At 40.4% G+C, this 23799-nt stretch overlaps 3 protein-coding genes across 7 annotated transcripts in view; 1 reads left to right on the forward strand and 2 right to left on the reverse strand.

Moving 5' to 3' along the window:
• Positions 1-21010, forward strand: part of ACAD11 (acyl-CoA dehydrogenase family member 11) — a 31742-nt gene extending 10732 nt beyond the window's left edge. Inside the window, exons 10-20 of one of the 4 annotated variants that reach the window (XM_064444123.1) lie at positions 514-591; positions 985-1123; positions 1236-1343; positions 2534-2632; positions 14619-14685; positions 16105-16190; positions 16384-16455; positions 17411-17565; positions 19458-19574; positions 20030-20139; positions 20634-21010. In XM_064444123.1, the coding sequence (XP_064300193.1) occupies positions 514-591; positions 985-1123; positions 1236-1343; positions 2534-2632; positions 14619-14685; positions 16105-16190; positions 16384-16455; positions 17411-17565; positions 19458-19574; positions 20030-20139; positions 20634-20748 (1146 nt within the window). In that variant the 3' untranslated portion in view covers positions 20749-21010. Of the gene's footprint in view, positions 1-513; positions 592-984; positions 1124-1235; positions 1344-2533; positions 2633-14618; positions 14686-16104; positions 16191-16383; positions 16456-17410; positions 18838-19457; positions 19575-20029; positions 20144-20633 lie in introns of those variants that run through there. The other 3 variants (XM_064444124.1, XR_010371671.1, XR_010371670.1) reach the window with 3 other exon arrangements.
• On the reverse strand, positions 4607-9780 carry ACKR4 (atypical chemokine receptor 4). The gene is made up of 2 exons (XM_009506267.2): positions 9493-9780; positions 4607-6643 (listed from the first exon to the last, which is right to left on the reverse strand). Exon 2 carries the CDS (start codon positions 6622-6624, stop codon positions 5569-5571), a length of 1056 nt encoding a protein of 351 aa, XP_009504562.1. The 5' UTR covers positions 6625-6643; positions 9493-9780; the 3' UTR covers positions 4607-5568.
• A 1301-nt stretch (positions 21011-22311) lies between the features above and the next one.
• DNAJC13 (DnaJ heat shock protein family (Hsp40) member C13) overlaps positions 22312-23799 on the reverse strand; it is a 55122-nt gene continuing 53634 nt past the window's right edge. For both annotated transcript variants that reach the window (XM_064444128.1, XM_064444127.1), the window contains one exon: positions 22312-23177. In XM_064444128.1, coding sequence (XP_064300198.1) covers positions 23080-23177 — 98 coding nt within the window. In that variant the 3' untranslated portion in view covers positions 22312-23079. The remainder of the gene's footprint in view (positions 23178-23799) is intronic.

Raw genomic sequence — 23799 nt, forward strand, 5'->3', positions numbered from 1 at the left:
ATCTGTTAAGGAATTATTTTGGCAGGAAAAAGATGTATTCTTTGTGTGTTTTCTCAGTTAAAAAAAAAGATTAACTGTCATATATCTGAACATTGTGATAAGAAACATGAATCAAGTGTGAGTACATCTGGCTTTTATTTGTTGTTTTACTTTTGTGTTTATGCTACTTGTGCAGACTGTTGGTAACAGTTACTTGTATCATCAGAAAAAATTGACCCTCTACCATCATCATCATATATTTTAAACCACTCTAAACCATTTCCATGTATGAAATAAGGTAGTGTTTGGGGTCATCTCCATGATGCATTTAAAGTCTTGCAAAATGAAAAGATTGCATTTTTTGAATTATATTTTTAATTTTATAATGCAGCCAACTATATAATAAAAACCTGTGTTGAATATTTTTTATTGTTTTCTTGCGGAGTAGGGATGGAAAAGACAACCACGTTACTACTTGTCTATCTTACATGTGTTCTTAATTTAAACAAGTATCTTTTTAATTGTTTCTCTAAGGAAATAATAAAATACTATGCTGGACATGGAAATACTGAGGAAAAATGGAAGAAACCACCACTGCTTGAGAAATTGAAGGTATGGGATAATAAAGATTCTTGAACACTCTAGTAGTAAAAGAAACAGGCACTGATATGAAGCGGAAGAAAGTTTGGTGTATGCTTCTGGAGAAGTTACCCTGCATGGAAGGAAACAGCATGAGGAACAGTGTAAGGAAAGAAGGAAGGAAGTGTACAAAGAGAGGTGAGAGATACGAATGAGGAGAAAAGCAAAAGTGAGTCCTGTGAGGGGTATGACTGAACTCTAAGTGAAAGACTGTAGCTATTGAAAATAGCAATTGCAAAAGGCATCAGCTATATCGGACAGTATGTTAGGCAGGAAGGGAGAAAATGGGCACCAAGCCAGAATTAATTTATTTTTTTTTTTTTAAGATTTATTGCTAATATTTTTCTCTATCGATTCTTTCGACAGGAAATGGCCAAAGCAGAAGGTCTGTGGAACCTTTTTCTCCCAGATGTCAGTGGTCTTAGCCAGCTCGACTATGCGCTAATAGCTGAGGAGACAGGGAAATGCTTCTTTGCTCCTGAGGTTTTCAACTGTCATGCACCAGGTTAGGAACCCTGTCCCATAACTACAGCACTGAGAGCATTGAAAAGTTGGGAATCTTACACCTTACAAATTGTGTGTCGCAAGAAGTAAACACGACTGCTGTTTTCTTACAGACACTGGAAACATGGAGGTCCTGCACATGTATGGGACTGAAGAGCAAAAGAAAGAGTGGCTGGAACCTCTCCTAGAAGGGGAGATTAGTTCTTGCTTCTGCATGACAGGTAAATCTTTCTCCAGAAGAAAGTTAGAGGCAATTGGCACAAATTTCACATGGCATATGTAAAAAGTACAAAACTATAAGTTGTTATGTGTTAATGAATTAATACTGAAATTTTCACTGTATCTGTGAATGTGTTTTGTTATGAAATCGTGTATGAGGTGTGAGTGCAAAGTGAAGCATTCTTGCTGCCCTTCCCTGTCAATTACCATTTTTCATGTTTACAATAATTAGTATTTGCTCTCCATATATTTTCCATTTATTTTTAGTACTGGTAAAATACACTTTATTGTAACAAACAGATTTACAATAGAACCTACCCTTTTTTATAATGTGCTTTGGGGTTCTCTAGAAACATACACATAGGTGCAAGTATAATTATTGTGATTAAAGTTGTGTAGTATTGCCGTATGTCATAGGTAGAGGTTTTAAGACACAACCTGAAGATAACTAACATATGGTGCACTTGCTTTATGTCTGTAGCTCAGCATTATATTCATTTTTGCTCTCGAAAGCTTGTAGCATTCAACATCTGTGGAAGGCCTGGCTGTTGATTTAGGAAGGTAGCTTTTGAACATGTGATGTCAAATCTTAATGTTTCTGTGTCAGCAGGGGTTAAGAGAACTCAACAGTCTTGCAGAACTGGACCCTTATTTTGCAAATTCTGTTTCACTGTTTGCCAAGAGGAAAGAGATGCTTTTGCTTTAAAGAAGATGGCCTATAAGGAAGTTAAGGGTGAAAGGAAAGAATCTTTCCTGTTCCAAACAATAATTGATGACATTTTGCTGGCAACGGCTTTGTGTAACCTGTTTCATGAATCGTCACAAGAGTAGTCTAAATCTCTATTTTCACTTGAGAGGAGCCTAGGGCATAAAAAGGCTGAGGATAGATATGGCTGTTATCTATAAGTATATTGGAAGGGGGAAGGATTTAAAAACATCAGGGAAGGAAGAAGGCTGTTGACTACAAAGGGTAGTTCGAGCCCAAGAAGAAGTAAGTTTAAACTGGCTACAGGTTGTCAGAAAATAGAAAGCCTTTGACCACCAGCAGAGCGACATTCTAAGAACAGCTTTTCTATTGGGAGCAAAACAGTGTTACTGCCAATATAGTATATCTAGATCCCTGTATTTTTGGTGGTAATACTACCTGTATATTTAATCCAGTGGTTTGTTTGGGTTTTTTTCTTTAACACAGAACCAGATGTGGCTTCAAGTGATGCAACCAATATGCAATGCAGCATTGAGCGAGATGGAAACAGTTATGTGATCAACGGCAAGAAGTGGTGGAGCAGTGGTAAGTATGGAAACCCCAAAGAAGAATAGCTAAATCTAAAATGCTTTCCAAGAACTGATAAAACAAATATAATTGTGCTCCATTTCTCGGATGGAAAATTGTCTCTTCTTGGGTGAAGGTGCTAAAATGTAAAACAATGGAAAGAGCTGAATCAAGCTTTTGTTCTCTGAAGCAAAATCCAAGACTCAAATCCACTTTGGAGTATTGGGCCCTTTTTGGAACCTCTGAATTTTGTTCACATTCTTTAAATGTCATCTGTTTCCGTCAGGTAACTTACACGTTTATGGCCGTAGCCTTTAAACTTTGTTTTTAGGAAGCTGTTTTTGGCAGCTTGTGTGTGAGGTTTGAGTGTACCGTGTAGTTACAGTAAAATTTGGCTGCTTTTTAAACAAGCCTGTGGTGCTGTTCGACTGACTTTTACAGTTAATTTTCTTATACTGTACTTCCCAGAAAAAAACAATCAATGGATTAGGCTGTAATTGGTAAATATCCTTGATATTATAGTACCATTAGGTTTTTACTGAAACATACATGACAACAACTGGAAAATCATCACTCCCTGGGAGTTTGGAAGCCAGCTACATAAACGGGGTTGCTAACTGGAGTGAAACTTGGATGTTTCATTTATGTACTTTTGAGCGTGGCAGCTACCTACTGATATATGCTTGTGCAATACCTAGACTCACCAGAAGATAGGGCGCTCGCTCTCTCTTCTAGTGCTGCAAAACTGGCAGCAAAAGGAGGCATGGTGTCTTGTCTCTTGACCTGAGAGTGTCACTTAACTGCTGGCTGCCACCTTTGCTCTGGGTCAGCGTCTCCCAGCTGAGCATTGCAGTTCCTAAGGAAGTAATGGGAAAGTTTGTAGGAGGTCACACACACAAAATATTATTCATAAAATTAGTTATGTGAATTATAAAAAAGGTGAGTAATCATAAGACAGTAAGCATTATTCGATTTGTCTTCTAATAAATATAATTAGAACAGTCAGATTTGCATAAAGACAGATGTACAAAAGGTGCTGCAATTTCAAGAAGTTTGACAAACACATGCAGCTCTGCCTTAAGAGTTGTCTTTTCTGCCTGGTTGGCTTTTTGGGTAGGATTTTTTGGGTTGGGTTTTGTTTTTTTTCTCCTTTTTACTCTGAGTGGACATTAGGACCTTGGGTGCTTGGGAATTCCAGAAGCCTGACACCCTGGTCAGAATGTCACTCTGGATGCAACCACTGTGTATTTGTGAAGACAAATCATAGACCACACATGCAGGGAGTCAGTTGCTTCGAGGAAGAACTGGAATTTTTTACCATGCTCTGCATGGGTGCTTTGCGCATCTACAGTAAAGCCAGTATGGCTTAAACATGTCAGATTTATGGTGTATGTGGAAACCGTCTGTCAAGCACTTTTGACATATCTGTTCATGCTCTAGTATGTCTCAAAATACTGTGCAGCAATTCTGTAGGCTTTTGTTATCCAAACAGAGGGAAGAGACTTGTGTCTTGTTTATGCTATTGTTGCTTCTTGTCTGTCATTTTAGAGCTTTTTCTTCCAGTTCATAATTGTGTAACTAGGAACAGTGTCTAAAAATGAGGAGATTCTTTTTGGCTTTTGTAAACCATAGATGAGGCATTTTGTCAGAGCCCATGGGATGTTTGAAGGCAGGGACTGTGTGCTGTAATACAACTTTCTTCATTTTGAAAGCTAATATGTCAATATATTTGAAATGCTTCCAGAGAGTTGTGGAAAACTCTTGTTTTCCTGGAATCCTTGCCAGCACTGTGGCAGGGGCAGCTTTGGTACCTTTCCCTGGAAAAACTGTGAATCCCACTGACCATGAGCTCCATATGGACTCAGAACCTCTCTCATTCATCAACCAAGGCCTCTAGTCTTTGCTGGTTGATAAGTGCCTATGATGAGAGAGGTCAATACCTACTTAAACAAAAAAAACCATGAAGATATGAGTAAATGACAGCCAGTGGACTTTTTGCATTCTTTGATTTTATTGTATCTAGATATATTTTAGCAGATACAGTGTTTGAATAATTTTTCAAATTCTGACCAGAAATTCCAGGCCCTGTATATGAAGATTTACTTAACTTTTTCTTACATTTCTGCTAATGCTTTGGCTGCGTTACTTTGGCATTTACATTTGACGTGACATTTACAGAGAATTAGAATGTGCCTCCCATAGGGTACAGGCTTGTTGAAGTTTAGGGTGAGCAGAAAAGGAGAGATGAAAGGTCATTTTTGGTAGCTACAGAGAAGGAGTTACTGGTTTTTGTTGAGGATGTTGTTGTTGCTATACATATGTGGAAACACATAGAGAATGGCTTCCCCCACCCCCACCCCCAATACTCAGCCATGAACTGATACCTCATTTCAAGCTGCAAATGCATGGAATGATAGCTGAGGAAAAAACGGAACTGGCTTATTCGGCAAATGTTCTTATGTTTTACAAAGTAGTTGGAGAAACACAAAGTTATTAACTTTTGATACAAAAGTTCCTGTACTGCTGTTTTATTGCTGATGGTTTCTTTTTCTGTATTAATTATATGCTTAGACATGTACAGATTGTTCATTACACAGCTATTTTAGTGTCTAGTACTGTGATCCTTTTAAATCTTGTGGGTTTTTAAGGTGTTTGGGTTTTGTTGTGGTTTTGGGGGTTTGTGGTTGTTTTTTGTGTTTTTATTGTTGTTGTTCTTTGTTTGTGTGTATAGTAAATATCTCTAGGTTTTTCTAGGAATTTCAGTACTTAGTTCTTGCCCGCTGCTTAATTTTGATCAACATGTTCCACTTTGAACTGCACTGTAGTGTCTTGGCTAGTCTGCAGGTTCAGAAACAAATCTGAAGGTTGACTTGCAGACAAACTGCTGAAACAATACCCCCAGGATTAGTAAATAATTCCCTTGGTTATAAAAGATAATGAAAGTAATGGAGAATCTATATAGTGAAACTAAGTGTTTCTTCAGTATGGTCTTCATAATTCACAGAAATTTCTTCAGGTCTTCCATGCTGTTGTTGTCTTCTCCAATAATTTTTTGCGATTTTCATAATATGCATTTTAAAAGAGGCACCCAGAAAGGCATAGAGAAGAGGGTTCAGGCAGGTATGAAACAAAGCTATGCACTTGGTGACCTGGAGTGCGACATCTATGGTTTTACTTGCATCACAGTCAGTAATCAACATGTAGATGATATCTATGGCTCGCCAGAACTTGACAATGTTGTAAGGTAGCTGGGTAATAATGAAAGTAGCCACTACTGCCAGCAAAACCATGAAAGGTCTAGTTTTTTTAGCATTTGCAGATCTAAAGATTGCTCGAGCAGTAGCTGAATAGCAGATCAGTATTACTAGGAAAGGAACCAGGAATTCCAGGATAATTTCCAGGATGTGAATGGTTGCTTTTAAGACTGTTTCCATGTTCATTGGAAATACAGGAAGGCATTCATTCCTATCATTGTGTTTCTTGACTTGATTAAATATCAGTTCAGGGATACTGAATAAAATGGCGGACAGCCAGACGCAGGTGCAGGTAACCCTGCAGTGTTTACCAATTCTTCTGTGATGCCGGGATTGTGAAGTGGCCCTGTATCTATCCACACTGATACAGGCCAGGAACAGCATGCTAGAGCTGAAATTCATGGTGTACAGAGAAGAAGTGAGCTTGCACATTGAGTTTCCAAGTTCCCATCCCTGCACTGCATTTGCGGCCCAAAAAGGGAGCGTAAAGAGCAAGAGCAAATCGGCGATGGCTAGATGCATGATGTACACATCCGTCTTGGTCTTCGGTTTCTTGCAATAGGCATAAATTGCAACCACTAATGAATTTCCAGCAACTCCAACAGTGAAAGCCAACGCATAGAACACAGGAAGGAATAATTTACTGAAGTTCCTCACGTCACTTTTTTCACAGAGAAGCTCATATGTACTGTAATCTGTAACAGGGCTGAGATCATACTCCTCATCATCAATCCAGTAATCAGTTGAGTTATTCATATCCCAGCCTATGGCAAAGCTACAAGACACAAAAAAAAGAAGGGGGGGAGAAGGGAACATCAAAGAAATAATACTGGGTTTAAGTTTTTGAATTTCTGTGGAAGCCTAAAACCCCTGCTCAGGGTTGCTTATACATCTCAAGTTTAAAGAAGTTGTATATTGAGAATGCATTCATAAACAATCAAAGCAGAGCTAGACAGTGATGGAGGCAGAACAGACTGTCTCAAATTCTCACGTGAAATGGGGTAACTGAGCAAATTAAAATGGATTCAGCTGAAATGCTTTCATTAACCTTAGCACTGGAGATCGCAAGGTGCTTGGAGTGCACCTCTCTGTTTTCCGTGTTTCAGTTGAGGAGCCATCATTGCTTAAACTGCTCTGACAGAGTTATGTTTGACAGTGCTCCATTGCAAAATAAATTTGTCTGTACCCTTACAGGTCTGAAATTACACCTTCCTCTCTACAGCCTCTGCAAAGCAAAGGAGTACCAGTTGAAGGCTTTGCATGCTATTACAATAGAGTGGATAACAAATACTAACAGATGAAAGCTGAGCGCCAAGCAGTAGTATTCTGTGCCTACTGTCACAGCTTTTGGCAAATTTGGGATGCGAGTATAATATAGGGAGGGTGCGCGTATTTGTTTCACAGGCACACGTATACATGCCCATTAGATGAAATACTGCAGTGGAGTCAGTTGCTGAACAGCCTTAGTTTAGTGTCCATCCCACACAGCGAGGAATGCCTATGTGGAGTTTTTTACAGGATCAAATTGCTGCATCTTACAGCTGGAGACTTCTCGGAATGTTAGCACAGAAAGGAATTTATCACATACAGAACTGCCCACAAGCACCCAAACAGCTCAGAACCTCAGCTGTTTTTTCAAAGTACTATCTCATGACAGATATACTCTGTAAACACTAAGGCTGGATTCTCACTGCCAGCTTAGGGTTGAAGTTTGAGTGTTCATAGCTTCAGTCTTAAGCAAGTCATACCCTACAGTATTTTCTTTGTTTTCTGTAATTGTGTTCATTGACTAATTTGCTGAAATTCTTTCTATTGTAAAATACAGTCCTGCAGTGCCCCATTTTCTTGCAGTGAATGGGATTAAGATTTCTTAACAGCAGTAGCAAAAAGTAGCTGAGGATGAAAAACACGTTCCCTTTTCTCATCATCTGCAGTGTTTCAGAATTTGAGGCCAATGTTACTGAAAGCAGATTCTTAGCTGATATTCTGCCCCAGAGCTTTTCCAACTTGGCTTTTTCAACCTTGAAAGAAATCTAAATACTGTTTCTGATTTTCAGGTAAGGGTTTAAATGAAAGGTTGCAAAGCCTTTGTTAGAAACAATACCTCTTAAATTTTTTTAAATGTATTTCGTCTACCAGGAAAAGAAAGTTTCTGCTTGATCTCATATTCAGGGATACAGACCAATTAAATAGAAAGACATAAATAATTTATATTTTTGCTTGATATTTTTTCTCAGGGAATCTGCTGTCTAAATTTTTTTTAAAGTGTGTTATCTAGAAGTTAATTATTTGGATTGGCTTAATCCTTAATGTCTTTGTTGGATTATTTTGTTAACATTTCAAAACACTTCCCATTAAATTTTAAACAATGATTACTCTTATTTTAAGTCTTGTAGTCTGGCATTTACTGTTGCCTAAATGAAAATAGAAAAATACAGTAATTTTTTTTATTAGTTTGGCAAGGGATGCCTGTTCTATGCCTAACAAGCTGTGTTAGCAGGATTTTTCAGCAGGGGTAATCTTTTGCAGCTTTATAATACTTTGAGGAGAGATTCAGACATCAGCAGCAAATTTTATTAATTTTTTTTTTTAGTAGAAGAGTAACTGCTGCAGGGACAGTTTAATCCACTTAGCAAGATTAGGAGAAAATTCGAAGTTAAACTGAAAAGATTTGGCTGAGGTCTAAACCACTTATTACAGAACCAGTCTGAGAATGCTTATTCAAGTTGGATCACTGGCAAGTTTGCTTGAAACCAAACCAGTAAACATTTCAGTGCAAACTTCAAGAAGCCTGCGTATCACAAAGCGGTTTGGCTGTGACAAGGAACATGCTCCGTTGCCTGATATGAGTTTGGCTGACCCGAGTCCTTGACAAAGTTAACTAAAATGCAACGGTTGATTTTTCTCCCATAAATTAAACAGTTATGTTTTGGCTAACATACTTATTCATATTTGTCATTCCTGTTAATGTTGTTTCTTAAGCGCACGTACACATGCCCATTACATAAAGCAGAGCAGTCCCATGGGAGTCAGGTGCTGAACAGCGGTGGAACAGGCTTAGTTTAGTCTCCATCCCGTGCAGCGAGCCACCTTATGCCCACGTGGAATTTCTTACAGAATCAGATTGCTGTGGGCACATTCGTCTTACAGCTGGAGACTTCTCAGTATGTTGTGCACAGGGAGGAATCTGATCATACAGAACTGCCCACAAGTACCCAAACAGCTCAAACCTCAGCTGTTTTTTCAAGTACTGTTTTCTAGGAGGTATATTAATAGACAGCTTTGCATGTTTTCTTGCAGAATTATTCCAGCCTTCCATTAAGATACAAATTCAGTGTTTCTGTGTGTTTAAACTTGACATGGGATTGTATGAATATATGTTGAATGAAAGTTAATATCCCCGGTTTAAACAGATAGATTTTTTTCTTTAATGAATTAAGCAGTATTCTCTTCTTCTACTGAACAAATCTGATTTTAAGGCTGGTAATGAGCATGTGCCTTAATGAAATTATGTCTCTCTGTAAAGCCAGCTTAACTAAGAATAAATACTAGCTCTTCTCTATGTAAAAAGAAAAGTATATCACACTTAATATACAGAGCAATAAGTATTAAACTGAGACTAACCTTCTTTTGTCAGCAGACTAGTAGCAGGTACAGCAGTTGAGATGTGCTTCAGTGAAATGATCTGAATTGGTCTGACATACCGCACTTTGTCTTCAAACACCACACCCTCATCTGTAAGTCAGTTGCACTTTCATTTTGGCTCTCCAGCTTCAAAAAAAAAAAAATAATCCTGCTTTCCTGGAACCTCTTCTCATGTAAAACATACATTTCCTGCGTTTCTCCCTGTTCCAACCAGGATGTGAGTGTTCTTTAGAAGGTCAAGACTCTCTCACTATTTCACTATGTCGGTTGTTTATGTTTATGTGGCTTTTATGAAATCATACATGTAAAATTTGAAAAGGAGAGAAAGAGGTGGGGTGGGGGTGGGGTGGGTGGAGTCTGTATGGGGCAGAGTTACCTGTACGGCATCACTATATTCTTTCCTCAGGACACTACTGCACTTCTGAGGGCTGCCTCTGTAAGGTTTTAAGGGATCCTTATATCCCCTTTTTAAGTAACTTTTTAGGGGATACAATAGAAAGATGAGTTTGCTTTTGTAAGATAGCAGAGATTTATCTTTCAGTATGTGATATTGAACAAACCCAGGAAGATGATAGGGAAAAGATGTGAAAGCAAGTGGTAAATTGTCAACCAGAGTATAAGCAGATAGTCCTGCACCCTGTGGGAGAGTTCTCAGAGACTTGAATGTTACCAGTCAGTCATAATCAAGTTAGTGTTTGATATTTCTAAAGAAACTGCAAGCCAGGCAGATACTGTAGAAGAAAAGAGATGCTATTCCATCCATTAGGCTTCTTCCACTTCCAATGTGCTGTCTGTGTTATAGAGAGTCAAAACTTTCACAGGAAAGGGAAGATGGAGAAGTTCTGCAGTTTACGTGCTGACATTAGAGTTTCTGCACTGAAGCATGGACTTAGCTGTGCTAAGAATTCTTAAAATGACTGGATTGTGCTTAAATTTCCACAATCTGTACTGTTTCAAATTGGTCTTTTGTGTGAGAGTACCTTGTGCAGAGTGTCAGGAGCCTTCTATGATCTTCCAGAGCTTTTATTTTGATTGAATTATCCTGTACCCTGTAGCAGTCCACTGAGTTTCAGAAAATGCAGTATCAATGCCAAACAACAGAAAGACATTCTGAGAAGACCAGAGGTCAGGTTTGCTTTTTGGCATGCTGGCTCAACTGACACACCTGCCACAGCTGGATTAGCCATCTGTCAGTGGTTCAACTATTTTGGAATATGTGAAAGGAAAGGTTTTTCAAAATGGGCAGCTAGGAATGTAATGGGCAGATGTTTTCCATGTGCCTCTAGTTTCATTTGCATTCACAACGAGAAAGAAAAATGGGTTGGGAGAGGAATTGGAGTCTAGAGAAAGAATACTGCAATATTTGTGCATATTTCTGCAGTGTTTTTATCTTGAGTTGTCAAAGCACTTCACTGGTGTTATTGACAGTAGCCGGTAAGACATTTGGGTTGCTTCCCCCATGTGTGCTTCTTGCAAGTCATGTTGTTGCTTAGAGGCCTGAGCTATTTATCTTTAAAATAAGTGAATCTCTCAGTTCTGAATGGGCTTTATCTCAGTGTGGTCCCCAATAAAACAGAATAATCAGGGTAGAACTGAGAAAGCTCTCAGGGAAGTATCTCTGCGTGTTTCCTGCAGAAAAGACGGTTGTGTTACCGGTGCCTCAGAGGTCCTGCGGGCAGCCTGTAGGAAGGCAGTTCATGTAAATCCTGTGTTGTTTATTACAGGACCTCAGCTCCTCTTAACTTTGCAGGGTGCAGGGAGGACAGAACCTTCCAGTCAGGGTATGGAAATAATACTGTCTTGTAATGCTAGATTTCAGTATGGCCCCATAGGCTCAAGAATAACAAAAATTATTTAGTAAGTAAGTGTGAATGCAAAACAACAATGGATCTTGTTTAACTAAGAAGTGCTTGTGGCTGTGTAAAAGTGGGATGAAGGTGAGGAAAAAAACATTTCTAAGTGGTGTTGAGAACAGCTGTTCTCACTGGCACCATCTGAGACTGTGAGCTCCAGCTGGGCATGACTAGCAGCCACATTCAGTGATAGGACTGCGCTGCCCTTGCTGATTAGCTGCAGAACCCCAGCGTTGTCTCTGTCTTTACTGGTTGTAGCCAATTTGTTCACAGCTACACTATAATCTTTACCATACGTGAACTAGTTGCCCAGCAGTATTATCTGGAGAAAATGAGATAAAACTATGGAATACATTGTGTTAGTGATAGAAATTACTGCAGGCTCCCCTTTCTCCATTGGAAGATTCCCATATTACAAAAATCGATACCACGCTGCCATCCACCCTACTCAGTCCAGTTTCTTCTTGTGGGAGAGTCCGGAACACGTGTTTATCAGTGCCTTTCTAGGAAGCTGCCTAGTCTGTAATGTCACCACAGACCCTTGATCTTTAGCAGAGAGAGGTAACTCACCCGGCTTACCAGTGCAGCAGCCAACATGGCAAGAGTCATAGGTTTTCTGGGCATTCAAGTAGTAGATTATCTTGATTTAGATGTCTTAGCCAAAAATTTGAAGACTGGGCGCTGAAAAATAGATAAGTAGATTGCAAGAATTAAGTGCTCTTGGCTTCCGAATCCAGGTTATATGGCAGTTTCCTTAAGTAAAGGTTGTATTCTCCTTGTCTGTGCCACATTTAGTGCTCTCTACCAGGAAGAATCTGTATGAGTTGGTTGTGTGAAGATCAGTAATCTCAAGCATGCTACACCCCCTGACAGCAAATATTAGGCTTCTAATAGGACTGTCATCAAGTGTCTAAGCCCATTTTAAAATATCATTGTCCTTCTTTATGTGAGTGCGATGAAGAGTTAAAAAATGCAATACATTAGTTAAACTTACAATGTTTCCCAATGTAGCACCATTGTGGATTAAAAGTTTTGGACAGGTTCTGTGAAACAACATATACATATATATGAAAAATCTTATTAAAATCTTATCAATATGGAAATATGCTTAAAACTGACCTTCTAAAATCTCTACTACTTCTGTTTGTTGAATTGTAAGCTTCTTGCAAACCTACTTCTAACTCCTTCCAAAATGACAGGCTTCTCTGACTCTTTCCCCCATCCACCAGCAGCTTCTTTGAATTCTGTAAGTAATGCAAAAATGCCATTTACAAATGAGAGATTTATTCCATCCAGGCAGTCTGCATTTCTTCAAAACACTGGCGTCTTCCAGAGTCTTGCATTAGACCAGGACATCTTCCTCGCATTTATGGGTCAAAGTTGCATAAAATTTATTTTGGTTATTCAGAACTTCGACTCTAAGGAGGGAAAAGGCCAGGAATCTGCCTTCCTTTGCTGTGTTCAGATGGGGAAAAGAGGATACAAAACGGAGGTATTAGTTTGCCCTCCAGAAACTTGTACTAATGATTTAGAGCATCTGACCAGATGTCTACCTCTCAGTGAACTCCTCACTAAGTTCAACATGAAAGCTTCTGATTTTTTTCATAGGACATGGTGAAATTTGCCTGTTAGCCTTCTTTTGAAGGAGGGAGGTGACTTGAGGATTGTTTACAAAACAGGTTTTGAAGAGAGTCCAGAAAGTCAAAATATCTTTTGTTGTAAACCTCGCTTCAAGATAAATGTGGTTTAGAAAATACCACTTCTGCAATTCCTTACCTCCTCTGGAAGAGGAGCAGAATCAAATACCCCTTCAGATTGTGGCATTTCTCTTTGCAGGGTAGTACATTGCAAAGCCTCTCGTGTTACTTTGGGGTTGGTCACCCACTTGTTGCAGGTGCCCAAATGAGCCAGATGTTTGAGATCTACCTTTCTTTTTTTAACCAAGCTGATTTATTCCCCCCTACCCCAGCTTTTAACTCAGACATTTGAGCTCATTATTATTGTACAGCTCATGGGCCGTAAATGCAACCCGACTTTGAAAACAGTGGATGAATAGCATATTGCAAAAGAGGAAAGTAAACAGCCAGCAATTTGGCCCTCAAAAGAGGCAGTGCTTATCAGAATGTAATAAATCTCTCTCCCATTTCCTGGCCATCACAGTGGCTGTTCTTAGGAGGAAATAGCTCAGGTCAAAGCCAGGTGGTTGTATTTTTTTAGACCAGCGGCTCCCAAACCTTGTGGTAACAGTTGCCAGAGAAGTTAAAAAGTCATCTGTGTTTCTGACCTCAAAACAAACCAAGTTGGTATAGATCAAATCTGGAATTAAACCTCTGCAAAGCTTGTCATCTGCGTCGAGATAGCAATACAAAATGTACTGATTGTTACATACATCAGGTATAGTCCTGCCCGCTTTTCCCTAGCTTTCTTGTCTGTGTGAGACTTTGAAAGGAATGAGAGCATGCTTTGGTACCAAGAAACCATTAAAGAAAAAGATAGTGAGAATTAAGGGTCTTAGAAATAAGATGCCATTTTAATTAATGGTAGAATCTTCTTTAGGACTTGTATGTTAAAGTGCTAACTTTATGCTATGAAGACTTGTATCAAATAATGTTATCGATGGCTTGAAATGCTAGCAGATTATTTTCAGGTAGTGATTCCACTCAGATCTTTCTTTGAAGTGCAAACTAAAATAATCTTCATAAAGAGGGAAAAAACCTTCATGCCAGAGAAGTTATGTTGAAGTAGTAGTAAGGTCACCATGGTAACCCTTTGATAGCCTGATTTGTGTAATCTGGATATAAAATGGTTGCATTTCATTCCCACATAGATCCTTCAGTCTTCATAATTTTAAGAAGCTTTACTTCTGAAATGGCAGCATCTCACCTTGAGGTGTGCATTTGAATCACACTTATTTGCTGAGCTGTAATGGAGACACAAGTAATTAGATCCCATTTCAAGTACCTTCTTGTTCTCTTTTCATAGAAGTAGACGGTGGAGCTGGATCTTGGAGGGCTTGGATGTTTGGCTTTTCATTGTTTCCCTCCCCACAGGTCAACTCTTTTACATGTTAAGCAATAAGATATATTTTGTTTCAGTCTGATTACTCAGAGTATAAACATAGAAGTAGATTGCATGCTTTTGCTCCGGTATCACGAAAGGAAACGAGATTTATTTGTATGAAACTTCCTTTGATTCTACGTTGGGATTTTTATATTGAAAACTCTTTTCTGTGTTTATGACTTTTTTTTTAAGGTGCTGGAAACCCAAATTGCAAAGTTGCAATTGTCATGGGCAAAACCAAAAACTCCTCAGCATCCAGGTAAAGATTCCTAGGAGACTCAAAGGATTACCTAAAACTTGCTTCCTGGAAAAGTCACTGCTCGCAAAAATTTTAAGTGACATACCCATAATTTCTTCGACCAGTTGGATGTGCTTGCGAATTACAGGGGAGTTTTAAACCTGTGCGTCTGTCTGTTTAGAGAAAACTGTTGCTGACCAAGCTCCTGTTTCGCTGTCAGCTACTGGTGACCGAAGCCTCCCAGCCTTTTCAGTGTCACCAGCTTGCACCTGTGTGCTTCCCCCCTCCATCGCACTAGTTCGAGTGTTCATGCAGCCGTGTGATGAATTGAATCAGGAAATTTTTTTGGGTTCACTAACTTTATCTTGGTCACATTAGCAAACCGTCTGCGTCAGTTGTTCAGCCAACAACTATCTCTGGCTTACAGTTTATTTCATAAGTATAGTATATAAAACAGTTAACATGAGTAAGAATTGCTTGCTTAAATGATAATAAACCCAAAACCTTTCAGATCTTCCCTGAACAGAATGAGTAGAAGTGGCACATCAGAGACCCAAAGTTACCTACTAAGTTTTTCACAAAGTTATCTATGTAGAAAATTAAGTTTGAAACACGGGATGTTTGTTATGTGAAGTTGAGTGAGCTGAGAGCATTGCACATCTTTAATCAGTCCTGCTCTTTACGTGTAAATATAATACTTCCCTCTTCTTGTGCGAAATACATTATTCAACTCGTAATCACCAAACTAAAATTGGCTTTTACAAAACCTTAGGCAAGCAATAAATAAAATGCTCCGTGACTGATTCCATTCGTCACACAGCTTGTAGTACAACAGAATTGGAACATTTATATCTCTAAGTTGGATTTTAGCCCAAATTCCACTTAAGTTTTACTTTTATGGATTTATATTAAGTTTTAAGATTTGTCTAGGTTCCACTGAGAAGTAAACAGTAACTTGCTCACAGCACAGTTTTTCCAACGGCTGAACAGACAGTGGCATTTGTTGAGCTCTTTGAAGCTGAACAGAAGTTCACGGAGGGGACCATGTGGTGCTGCACTTTCTTGAACTGGAGACTGAATTCAGGGACATGCACGGGCTGTCACCTGCAGTTCTGTGTGACTGCTAACTGACCTTAAATATTCAGAAGGAATTTAAACATGGGGATTCTTTTCCTAAACTATAGGCAAGCCAAGATGATGATGATGATAAAACATGTTTCAAGAACAAAAAAATGCAGAGCGGGGAGGAAATGGACTGGGTGATACAGAAGTACTTGCACAGAAGTGACAGAAGTAGTAGGTTTTTGGTCGTGGTGCATTAGATCTCAACATTGGCTTTATGCAAGTGCTAAACGGAGGATAGAAAATTAAAAAAATTGAGGGAGGGGACAGAAGGGAGGCCTAAAGTGAATTGTAACTTGTGCATTTTGTCTTGATCAGGTACAAGCAGCATAGTATGATCATTGTTCCCATGGCCACGCCAGGGCTGAAGCTGATAAGACCCCTCTCAGTGTTTGGCTATCTGGGTAGGTGGTAATATTTATCAGCTATATGTGTATTAACTTGTTAGTAATCTCAGGAGCTGCAGTAACACTAATAAATATTGTATATGAAATAGATCCGTAAAATGCATATATAGAGAAAGGATTAGGAATGGAAGGCCTGTATTTTTATCCTCATTTGTTTTACCCTGCTGTTGTGTTTCCTCTGTGCTTGTAGATGAGATCCATGGAGGGCATTTTGAGATACACTTTAATGATGTGCGAGTACCTGTCTCCAATATAATACTGGGTGAGTTTCAGTATTAATACCTTTTTAATACGTACAGCGATGAACCAAGTTTTATGATACGGTGGTTTATTTTATGAATCACCATAAGTTATTGTAAACAGCTATGGTCGGTTGAGCCAGGGTCTCAAACGTGAGGAAGAGTGAGCCCGCTCTTCCTTTACAAGTCTACCTGCTGCTTGAATGTAACTTGTTTAGAGCAGAAAGGTGATGGAAGGAAGCAGGGCAGCTCTAGGTGTTGTGTGGAAATCGCTTCCCTGAAGTAGAGCAAAGCAGACACTGTCAGTCAGTGGTGTTCTTTCCCCAAAACCAGTCCTCATAGACTTTACAGATTTTTTAAAAAAGAGCATCCTGTTGTAGTCCGTGGCTGTCTAAGCCTGGGTGTCTGCAGACTTAGGAGAAATGAACAAAAAAAAAAAAAGAATGAATGAGCAGGCCAGCATTGTGACCTTCTGTGGGGAGAACTTTGCGTTACTTCTCTCACTTTCAAAAGAAATCAGGATTTACAGTGTTTCCTCTCTACTATTTTTATTTCCTTGAAAGAGCTTTTTCTTTTGAGTAGCCCTTGGACCTGGAAACCTCTAAATCTTTCCCCAGATTCTCATACTAAATCTCATAGAAGTATTTTTCAATGTAAGATTAACAAGATTAAAAATAAATCAGGTAAATCGAAGCCTCTCAGAAACCATCTTGGAGCATACTTTGTGCTGTAAATATTAAGAATGTGTCAATATAGATCTAGCTGGAGTAAACAAGCACAACTGTTCTGCAAAATAAACTTGTAAGAACATAAACTTTTAAGAATATAAACTTTAAACTTCTAAGAACATAAAGTGCAAAATAAAATTTTAAGAAGCTTGCTTCTAGTTCTGTTGCCATGAGGCCACTTCTGCTCAGAGCCGTGGATTTCAAGTGGGAATCAAGGCGTCTGTCTGTGCCTGCTTTTCCTTCCAACCAGGTGAGGGCAGGGGGTTTGAGATAGCTCAAGGTCGGCTTGGGCCAGGCCGTATTCATCACTGCATGAGGTCCCTTGGTGCGGCTGAAACTGCTTTACAGATAATGTGCCAGCGCGCAGCGCAGAGAGAGACTTTCGGGAAGAAACTGTATCACCACGTAAGCACATTTCCTCTTTGTCCCAATTCACGTGCTCCAGACCTCCAGACACCATCCTGTGTTTTGCCCACACAGAACCTTGTGTGGTATCAGACTCTGATGGTGGACACTGCAATAGACGTGCCCTAACCTTGAATTCCTATTCATAACGCTCCAGGTGGCAAAGGAAAAAAAAAATCACATTGCGAGGCTCCCAGCTTTCACTGTAACCTATGGGACATTTTTTTTCCCTTGCAGTGAATTGGATGCCTGTTGCTGGATTTGAGTACAGATTTTGTTGCTGTGGGTTTTTTTCTCTGCTTTCACTGATCAGTTCGGACAGGTATTTTTTCAGGCATACAGTTTATGTTTCCATAGTTATAATCTGAATTCACCATTTTTGCATATCGAATTAGTCACTGAGACTTCTCCCATTCCTGATTACTGGAGATGCTCGAGGGTCTAAATTTGACTAAAAATTTTACTTCTCTGATCAATTATTTGTACTTACTTATAAGAGTACAGGCCAAACCAAAGCCATAGCGGGATTTTTGGTCTTATCTTACTCTGGAATTGCAATACTGTTTTGTGAGAGAGAGAGCTTGCTAGAACAATAAAAAGAGGACAGTCTGCTTTTTATAGGAACCATCAACATTTACTAGTTGGCCTATCACATTTCAAGTGTTCCTCAGTCTTATCCAACAGATAGGATGACTCTATTGGAATAAACAAGTAAAAGCAACGGAAAGAGGGAATGGAATTAGTGTCTGGCACAGGTTATAAAAATTGCCTGTACAGATCCAGAGGGAATAATCTTACATATCTATTTTCCAGTCATGTCATTGCCAAACTTCCATTTATGACCATAGCCTAGAATTTATAAGGGTTGGATGAGGTGCACGCTATTTCTCCAAAGCTCGTTAAAGTAAAGCCAAGGTTTGATGAAGCCGGAGGCAAGACCTGAAGGGCAGCTGGGTAGCCAGCATAGGTCCTGCACAGCTCTGGGCTAGCGAAGGAAGAGGTGGGGCTCTTGGCAGCCTTTGGTAACCGGCTGACTCACCCCTGCCCCCATGGCAGTTAGTTACAGTCCCAGCAGCTGTCGTCAGAAAGCACGAGTTTGAACACCTCCACCTTTGCTGAGCCCCCAGCCTTTGCACTGAAGTGAGTGATGCACATTTGCTCACGTCTCCTGCGGCTGCCAAGGCTACAAGGTCCACGCTGCAGGCAGAAGCGGGTGCCTGCGGCTGGCTCAAGCTCCAAACAGCATCACATCAACTTTTTTTTCCTACTGTGGTATGTTGGCTGCAGCAGGGAATTAGCCAATAGGAGTAGGGAAGGGCTGCCAAGACAGTAACTTCGTTTGGGAGCTACTAATTTGTCATCAGTGCGGCCAGATACAGCAGGCACCACCCTGCAGCTGTTTGTCTGGGTGAGTAATATATCATCATCACCAGTAGTTTAAGCAAAACAACTGATTCCTTTCCTCTTTCACCCCGCCCAGTTTTTGTAATCTGGGGCACCTTACACAGAAAGATGGTTTTGAGCCCTGGTAGTGGGTAAAGTGGGGAGTGAAAAGGAGGCTTTGAAGGGCTTCAGGAAAATGGCTAGCAGGCACTGGGTCTGACCAGGAAATGCGAGCGTGCCAGAATCAGGAGTTTTTCCCCCTTATCGTCTTTCCTGGCAGGAAAAGAACCCCTCTATCTTCAGTATTTTTGTCAGCCAAGCGTTGTCTTTCTTTTTCCTTCCTATTAGATTACATGCATCAAACTAGCTTTAATTTGCACAAGGGTGTCAACTAAATGACAGGACTGTGCACACGCTGAGATAGAGGAGCAGTGTCCTTGGGGCAGGCTTACCTGGGCACGCTAGGAGGCATCAACTGACTTTCTGCTTCTCGGTTTTGGTTTCTGCAGGAAGTTGTTGCCCACTGGATCGCTGAGTGCCGCCTCAGCATAGAACAGGCTCGACTGCTTACACTAAAAACAGCCAGCAAGATTGATGCGTTGGGCAACAGAAAAGCAAGAAAAGAGGTAAATTTTTCTTTGCCAGCCTTAGGCTAGGACTTGGGGTTGCAATACCCGAGCATTCAACTGGTTGAAATACAAGCTAAAACACGTTGCTGAATGTTACCCTTCTTATCACAGAGCGTCACTTTAAGTTGAAAATAGATGGCCTTAAGAGGGCATTATCATGCCATTGCAAAGCATGCTCGGTTAAAAACTTTGAGATCACTCTGATAAAGTATTTAAAAATTTAAGAAGTTCATGTATTGTTCATTTGTCTCAAGACAATGTGAGTTTTGGGTGACTGTCTCTCCTGGAAACAGTTTTACCTTACCCAGGGAACAGGAACAGCAGCGCTCTCAGTCCATCAAAAGAGGAAGGAATGTAGCATGAGAGACAAGTCTTCACCAGAAGCATTAAATAAACATTTTCAGTTGCTTATGAAACGACTGCGGATAATGTGAGTTCTCTTCTAACCACAGGTAGCCATGACCAAAGTGGTTGTCCCTCGAGCTGTGCTTAAAGTGATTGACTGTGCAATCCAAGTGTGTGGTGGAGCTGGAGTTTCCCAGGATTTTCCTTTGGCTTCTATGTGAGTAAGGGAGACTTTGCTGTAGATTCTAAGCATTCCTTTTAAGATAACTTTATAACGCCCAGTATGCACTGTTTCACCTCAGCTGGCCTAAAATAATGGCCCATGTGCCTTTAAACTATAAAGCTTAAACCAAGTGCTTTTATAATTCAATTCCAATGCAATTGCATTGCTTTACCCTTAAAAAAGAAAGCAAGCTGGCACTGGACCTAAAATAGTTCTTATCAGCAGCATAGCTGAGTTGTTTCCCAAGCTCAATCTTATCCCTTATGGCCTTGGGAAGAAGCAAGCCTTCACAATTTCCAGCCCACACATCTTAGTCCTGCCAGGACTATTTTGCTGCAGTAGCTCCTGCGTAAGATAGCTCTTTTCAAAGAGACTATTGTTAGAAGGATGGCCACAGCAAGAATAGCGCTGAGAACTCATCCTATCGGACTGGCTTGCTGCTGTGGCAGGATGAGGAATCTCCCCCTAATTCAGCTCTTCTGACACAGGTTTGCTTATATACGGACCCTGCGCCTGGCAGATGGGCCTGACGAAGTTCATCTCTCAACAATTGCAAGGTGGGAACTGCTTGATCAGTCAAAGCAGCTAACTGCAAAAATCTGAGGTCAGCATAAAGCCATCTCACATGGAGGGAAGATTTAGAGGACAGATTTTTGTTCCGTGCAACAGCGGTGATTAAGGTAAAACTGGATGACTACAAAAACTTGATTCTAGCTTGAAGCAATAAATACCCTCTTGCTCTTTACTTGTAATTATTACATTTAATAATCAGAGGCTTGCTTTTAAAAATTTGCAGAATGTCATGTAAATACCAGAATTTGTCTGGGTTTTTTATAACACTAAATAAAATCTATTTTCTAACAGGCCTACAGTGCTTTATTTCCTGAGCCAAAGCCCTCTTTTATCCTTGTATTATAGGCAAAGCAGTTTTGACTCAGAAGTTTCACCCAATCTGGTTTATTGCAAGCTAGGATAAACTTTTAATTAATAATTAAATGACAGTTAAACACTTAGGGTATTACCCTTTGTTTTCCCTTTCCAAAGCTTAGTTTCAGTCCCACCCCTCCTCCTTCCCAGCTCCTGCTCTCAGCTGCCCTCTGTCCTTCCCCTGCCTCCCCTCAGGCAAGGCCAGGGGCAGCACAGGAGCCTGGGGGTAGTGCTTTGTTTGCTACTCCTCCACTTTCTTCCTCCAACGAGAGGAGATGTGTTTGTCCCTTATAGGTGCCCCTTTTGTCTTCCCTTGTCTGTCTGTCTCTCCTTTTGTGCATCTTCACAGGCCTCCCCTACTCCTGGCCCCAGCTCCTCCAACCTTTTTTTAACAATGTGGCACCTTCCCCTCTGAGGAGCTGAAGTTTTGGCTGGAACCATTAGTGACTGGCCCAGGGCAGTTCATGGCCACCTCTGCTGCTACAGCAGGCTTTGCCATTTATGCCCAATACACCTTTGTGAAGCTCTCAAAGGACAGAATTCCTCAGCTCTGCCTTTTTAAGTCCTCTTCAGCATTAGTTACTTATAAGAGAACTTGTTGGCACAGTACCAGAGCAGGCAGATCACAGCATACTGTGCCAGCTGTGGTTCCACCTCCTGTAAAGGCAGGGCAGTCCCTTCTCAACTTATACAGGGTGGATCAACACTTAACATAAGGACACAAGTGGTTTGGTCAGGCAAAAACTAAACAAGTCATCAGGATGAGCCTATGGCCAAGTGCTTGCCTGAAGGGTGTTCGAGCAGAGGCTGCTGCACTCAGGGCAGTAACAGTTTCAGAGTACCTGGAACTGGAAGCTTTCTACAAGGAAGCTCCTTACCTCATATCAATTCATTATAACCTAAACCACAACTATAATCCCTTCTGAGAAAGCAATAATAATTGTTTATATTTCCATCCATCTTGGTTTCCTCTTGCTTCCTGCCAGGAATGTTTCCAAGGAAGTTGAGCGTGTCAGCACATCAGTGGCTGAAGTACATCTCTACTCCAGCACAGCCTGCACTGTACAAGCACCCGGGCTTCAGGAACTCTGCTCCTGGCTGTCAAAACCTGCACAAACATGTTTTTCCAAGCAAGGCTGCCCAGGAACCCTATTTAGCCACGCTCACATTAAGGTGTCCGACCACCCTTCCTTTCCCACACCTTTGAAGAAAGAGCTACATAAGAACACCACCTTTAGCTCATTAACAAGGCTCTTAATTCCCTTTATTTTAAAATTTTATGTACATATGAATGATCTGTATAATGTACACTCAATATAGAAAGTTTTTATATACTGGATAATGTATAGAACATTTCACAATTACACTAATTTCTTACATAACATGTCAACTTTAAGGTTTTTTTTTGCTGAAGCTTTGTCAATTTGGTCAAGCCAGTTATACATACAAATGTCTAATGCTGTCTGATCTCAGGAAGATAATGTTAATCATTAAGGACATCAGTGAACTGGTGCAGGGACAAACCTTTTGCAAGTCATGTTCGATGGGAGTGATGGCATCGGACTGGGAGAAGAAGGGGTGCCCTTTTGGGGGGAGGGGTCAGTGAGGTCAAGTGATTTTAGCCCAATTCCCCTAGACTGTAGCTCAACTCCAGTCATGCTAATTCATAAAATATAAAAACTAGGAAAGTTTGATTCACAGTCTTGTAAACAAATAGAAAGGAACAAAATGTGCTTATGTACAACAAGAAAAAAAAATTCTTGTGTACCCATTTCAGCTGATCCACAGAGTGCTTTCTTGTGTTACAGTGTGATAGTTAGAATCACTGACTTTTTCCTAAGAAAAAAACAGAAAACAAAAAAACCCCAACAGTCATAGAAAAAGGAATAACACTGTCATTAAACACTTGCAAAGGCAGTAAGTTCACTTCAATGCGTTGGAGGAAAGTGCTGTTCCTCATCACTGGCCAGTCTGCCTTTCTGTCTCTTGCACAAGAATTGCCAGTCCTTAGCTGACATCTCCCACTTCATTGTCTACCGGGGGTGGAACGTTGGGCATTACAGACGTCGTCGTCCCTGCAGTGAGGTAACCAGCAACTCCAGGGCCTTTCAGGAAGAAAACAGAATATCGGCGATTAGTTTTTATTCTGAAGAGCGACTGAACAGCTTTATTTCCTCTGGTGACACTAAAATGCATCATCCAAGTCAACCAGACACCTTAAACAAGAACATTTAAGAGTTTTTGTTTAGATTCTTTGGAATCTAGCCACTCTAGGCATTGAGGCATCTTAGTCCACTTAGCAGAATGGCTTGTGGAGACCATTCTCAGACTTGCACAGCATTTTTCATTCAGATGTGCCAAATAAGTTACAAAAGAACCCCAACCAGCAGCATTATCCACCTCGCCTTCCACCATGGAAGTGGCAGTAAAGGGGGGGCAGCCTGCCTTTGCTAAGGAAATGACCTGCTGCAGGAGTGACCTGAGTTCAGGCACGCTTTCCACTACTGGGCTCCACGTTTATGCTTTCAGTGTTGCAAAGGTTTTCCCAGCCACATATTTAAAGAAACTCAGTGGGCTGCCCCGTGAACAAGCAGAACCGCCTCATGCTTGTCTGGGCAGCAATTTGTGCCTTCAATTAGAAAAAGTAACAGTGTTCTTGGGATGCACAAGCTCCGTATCAGAGATCAAGACCTCCTAATCGTTAATAAATCTATGCTGGTTACTATA

This window comes from Phalacrocorax carbo, chromosome 2 (assembly GCF_963921805.1).
Source record: "Phalacrocorax carbo chromosome 2, bPhaCar2.1, whole genome shotgun sequence".
NCBI lineage: Eukaryota > Metazoa > Chordata > Aves > Suliformes > Phalacrocoracidae > Phalacrocorax > Phalacrocorax carbo.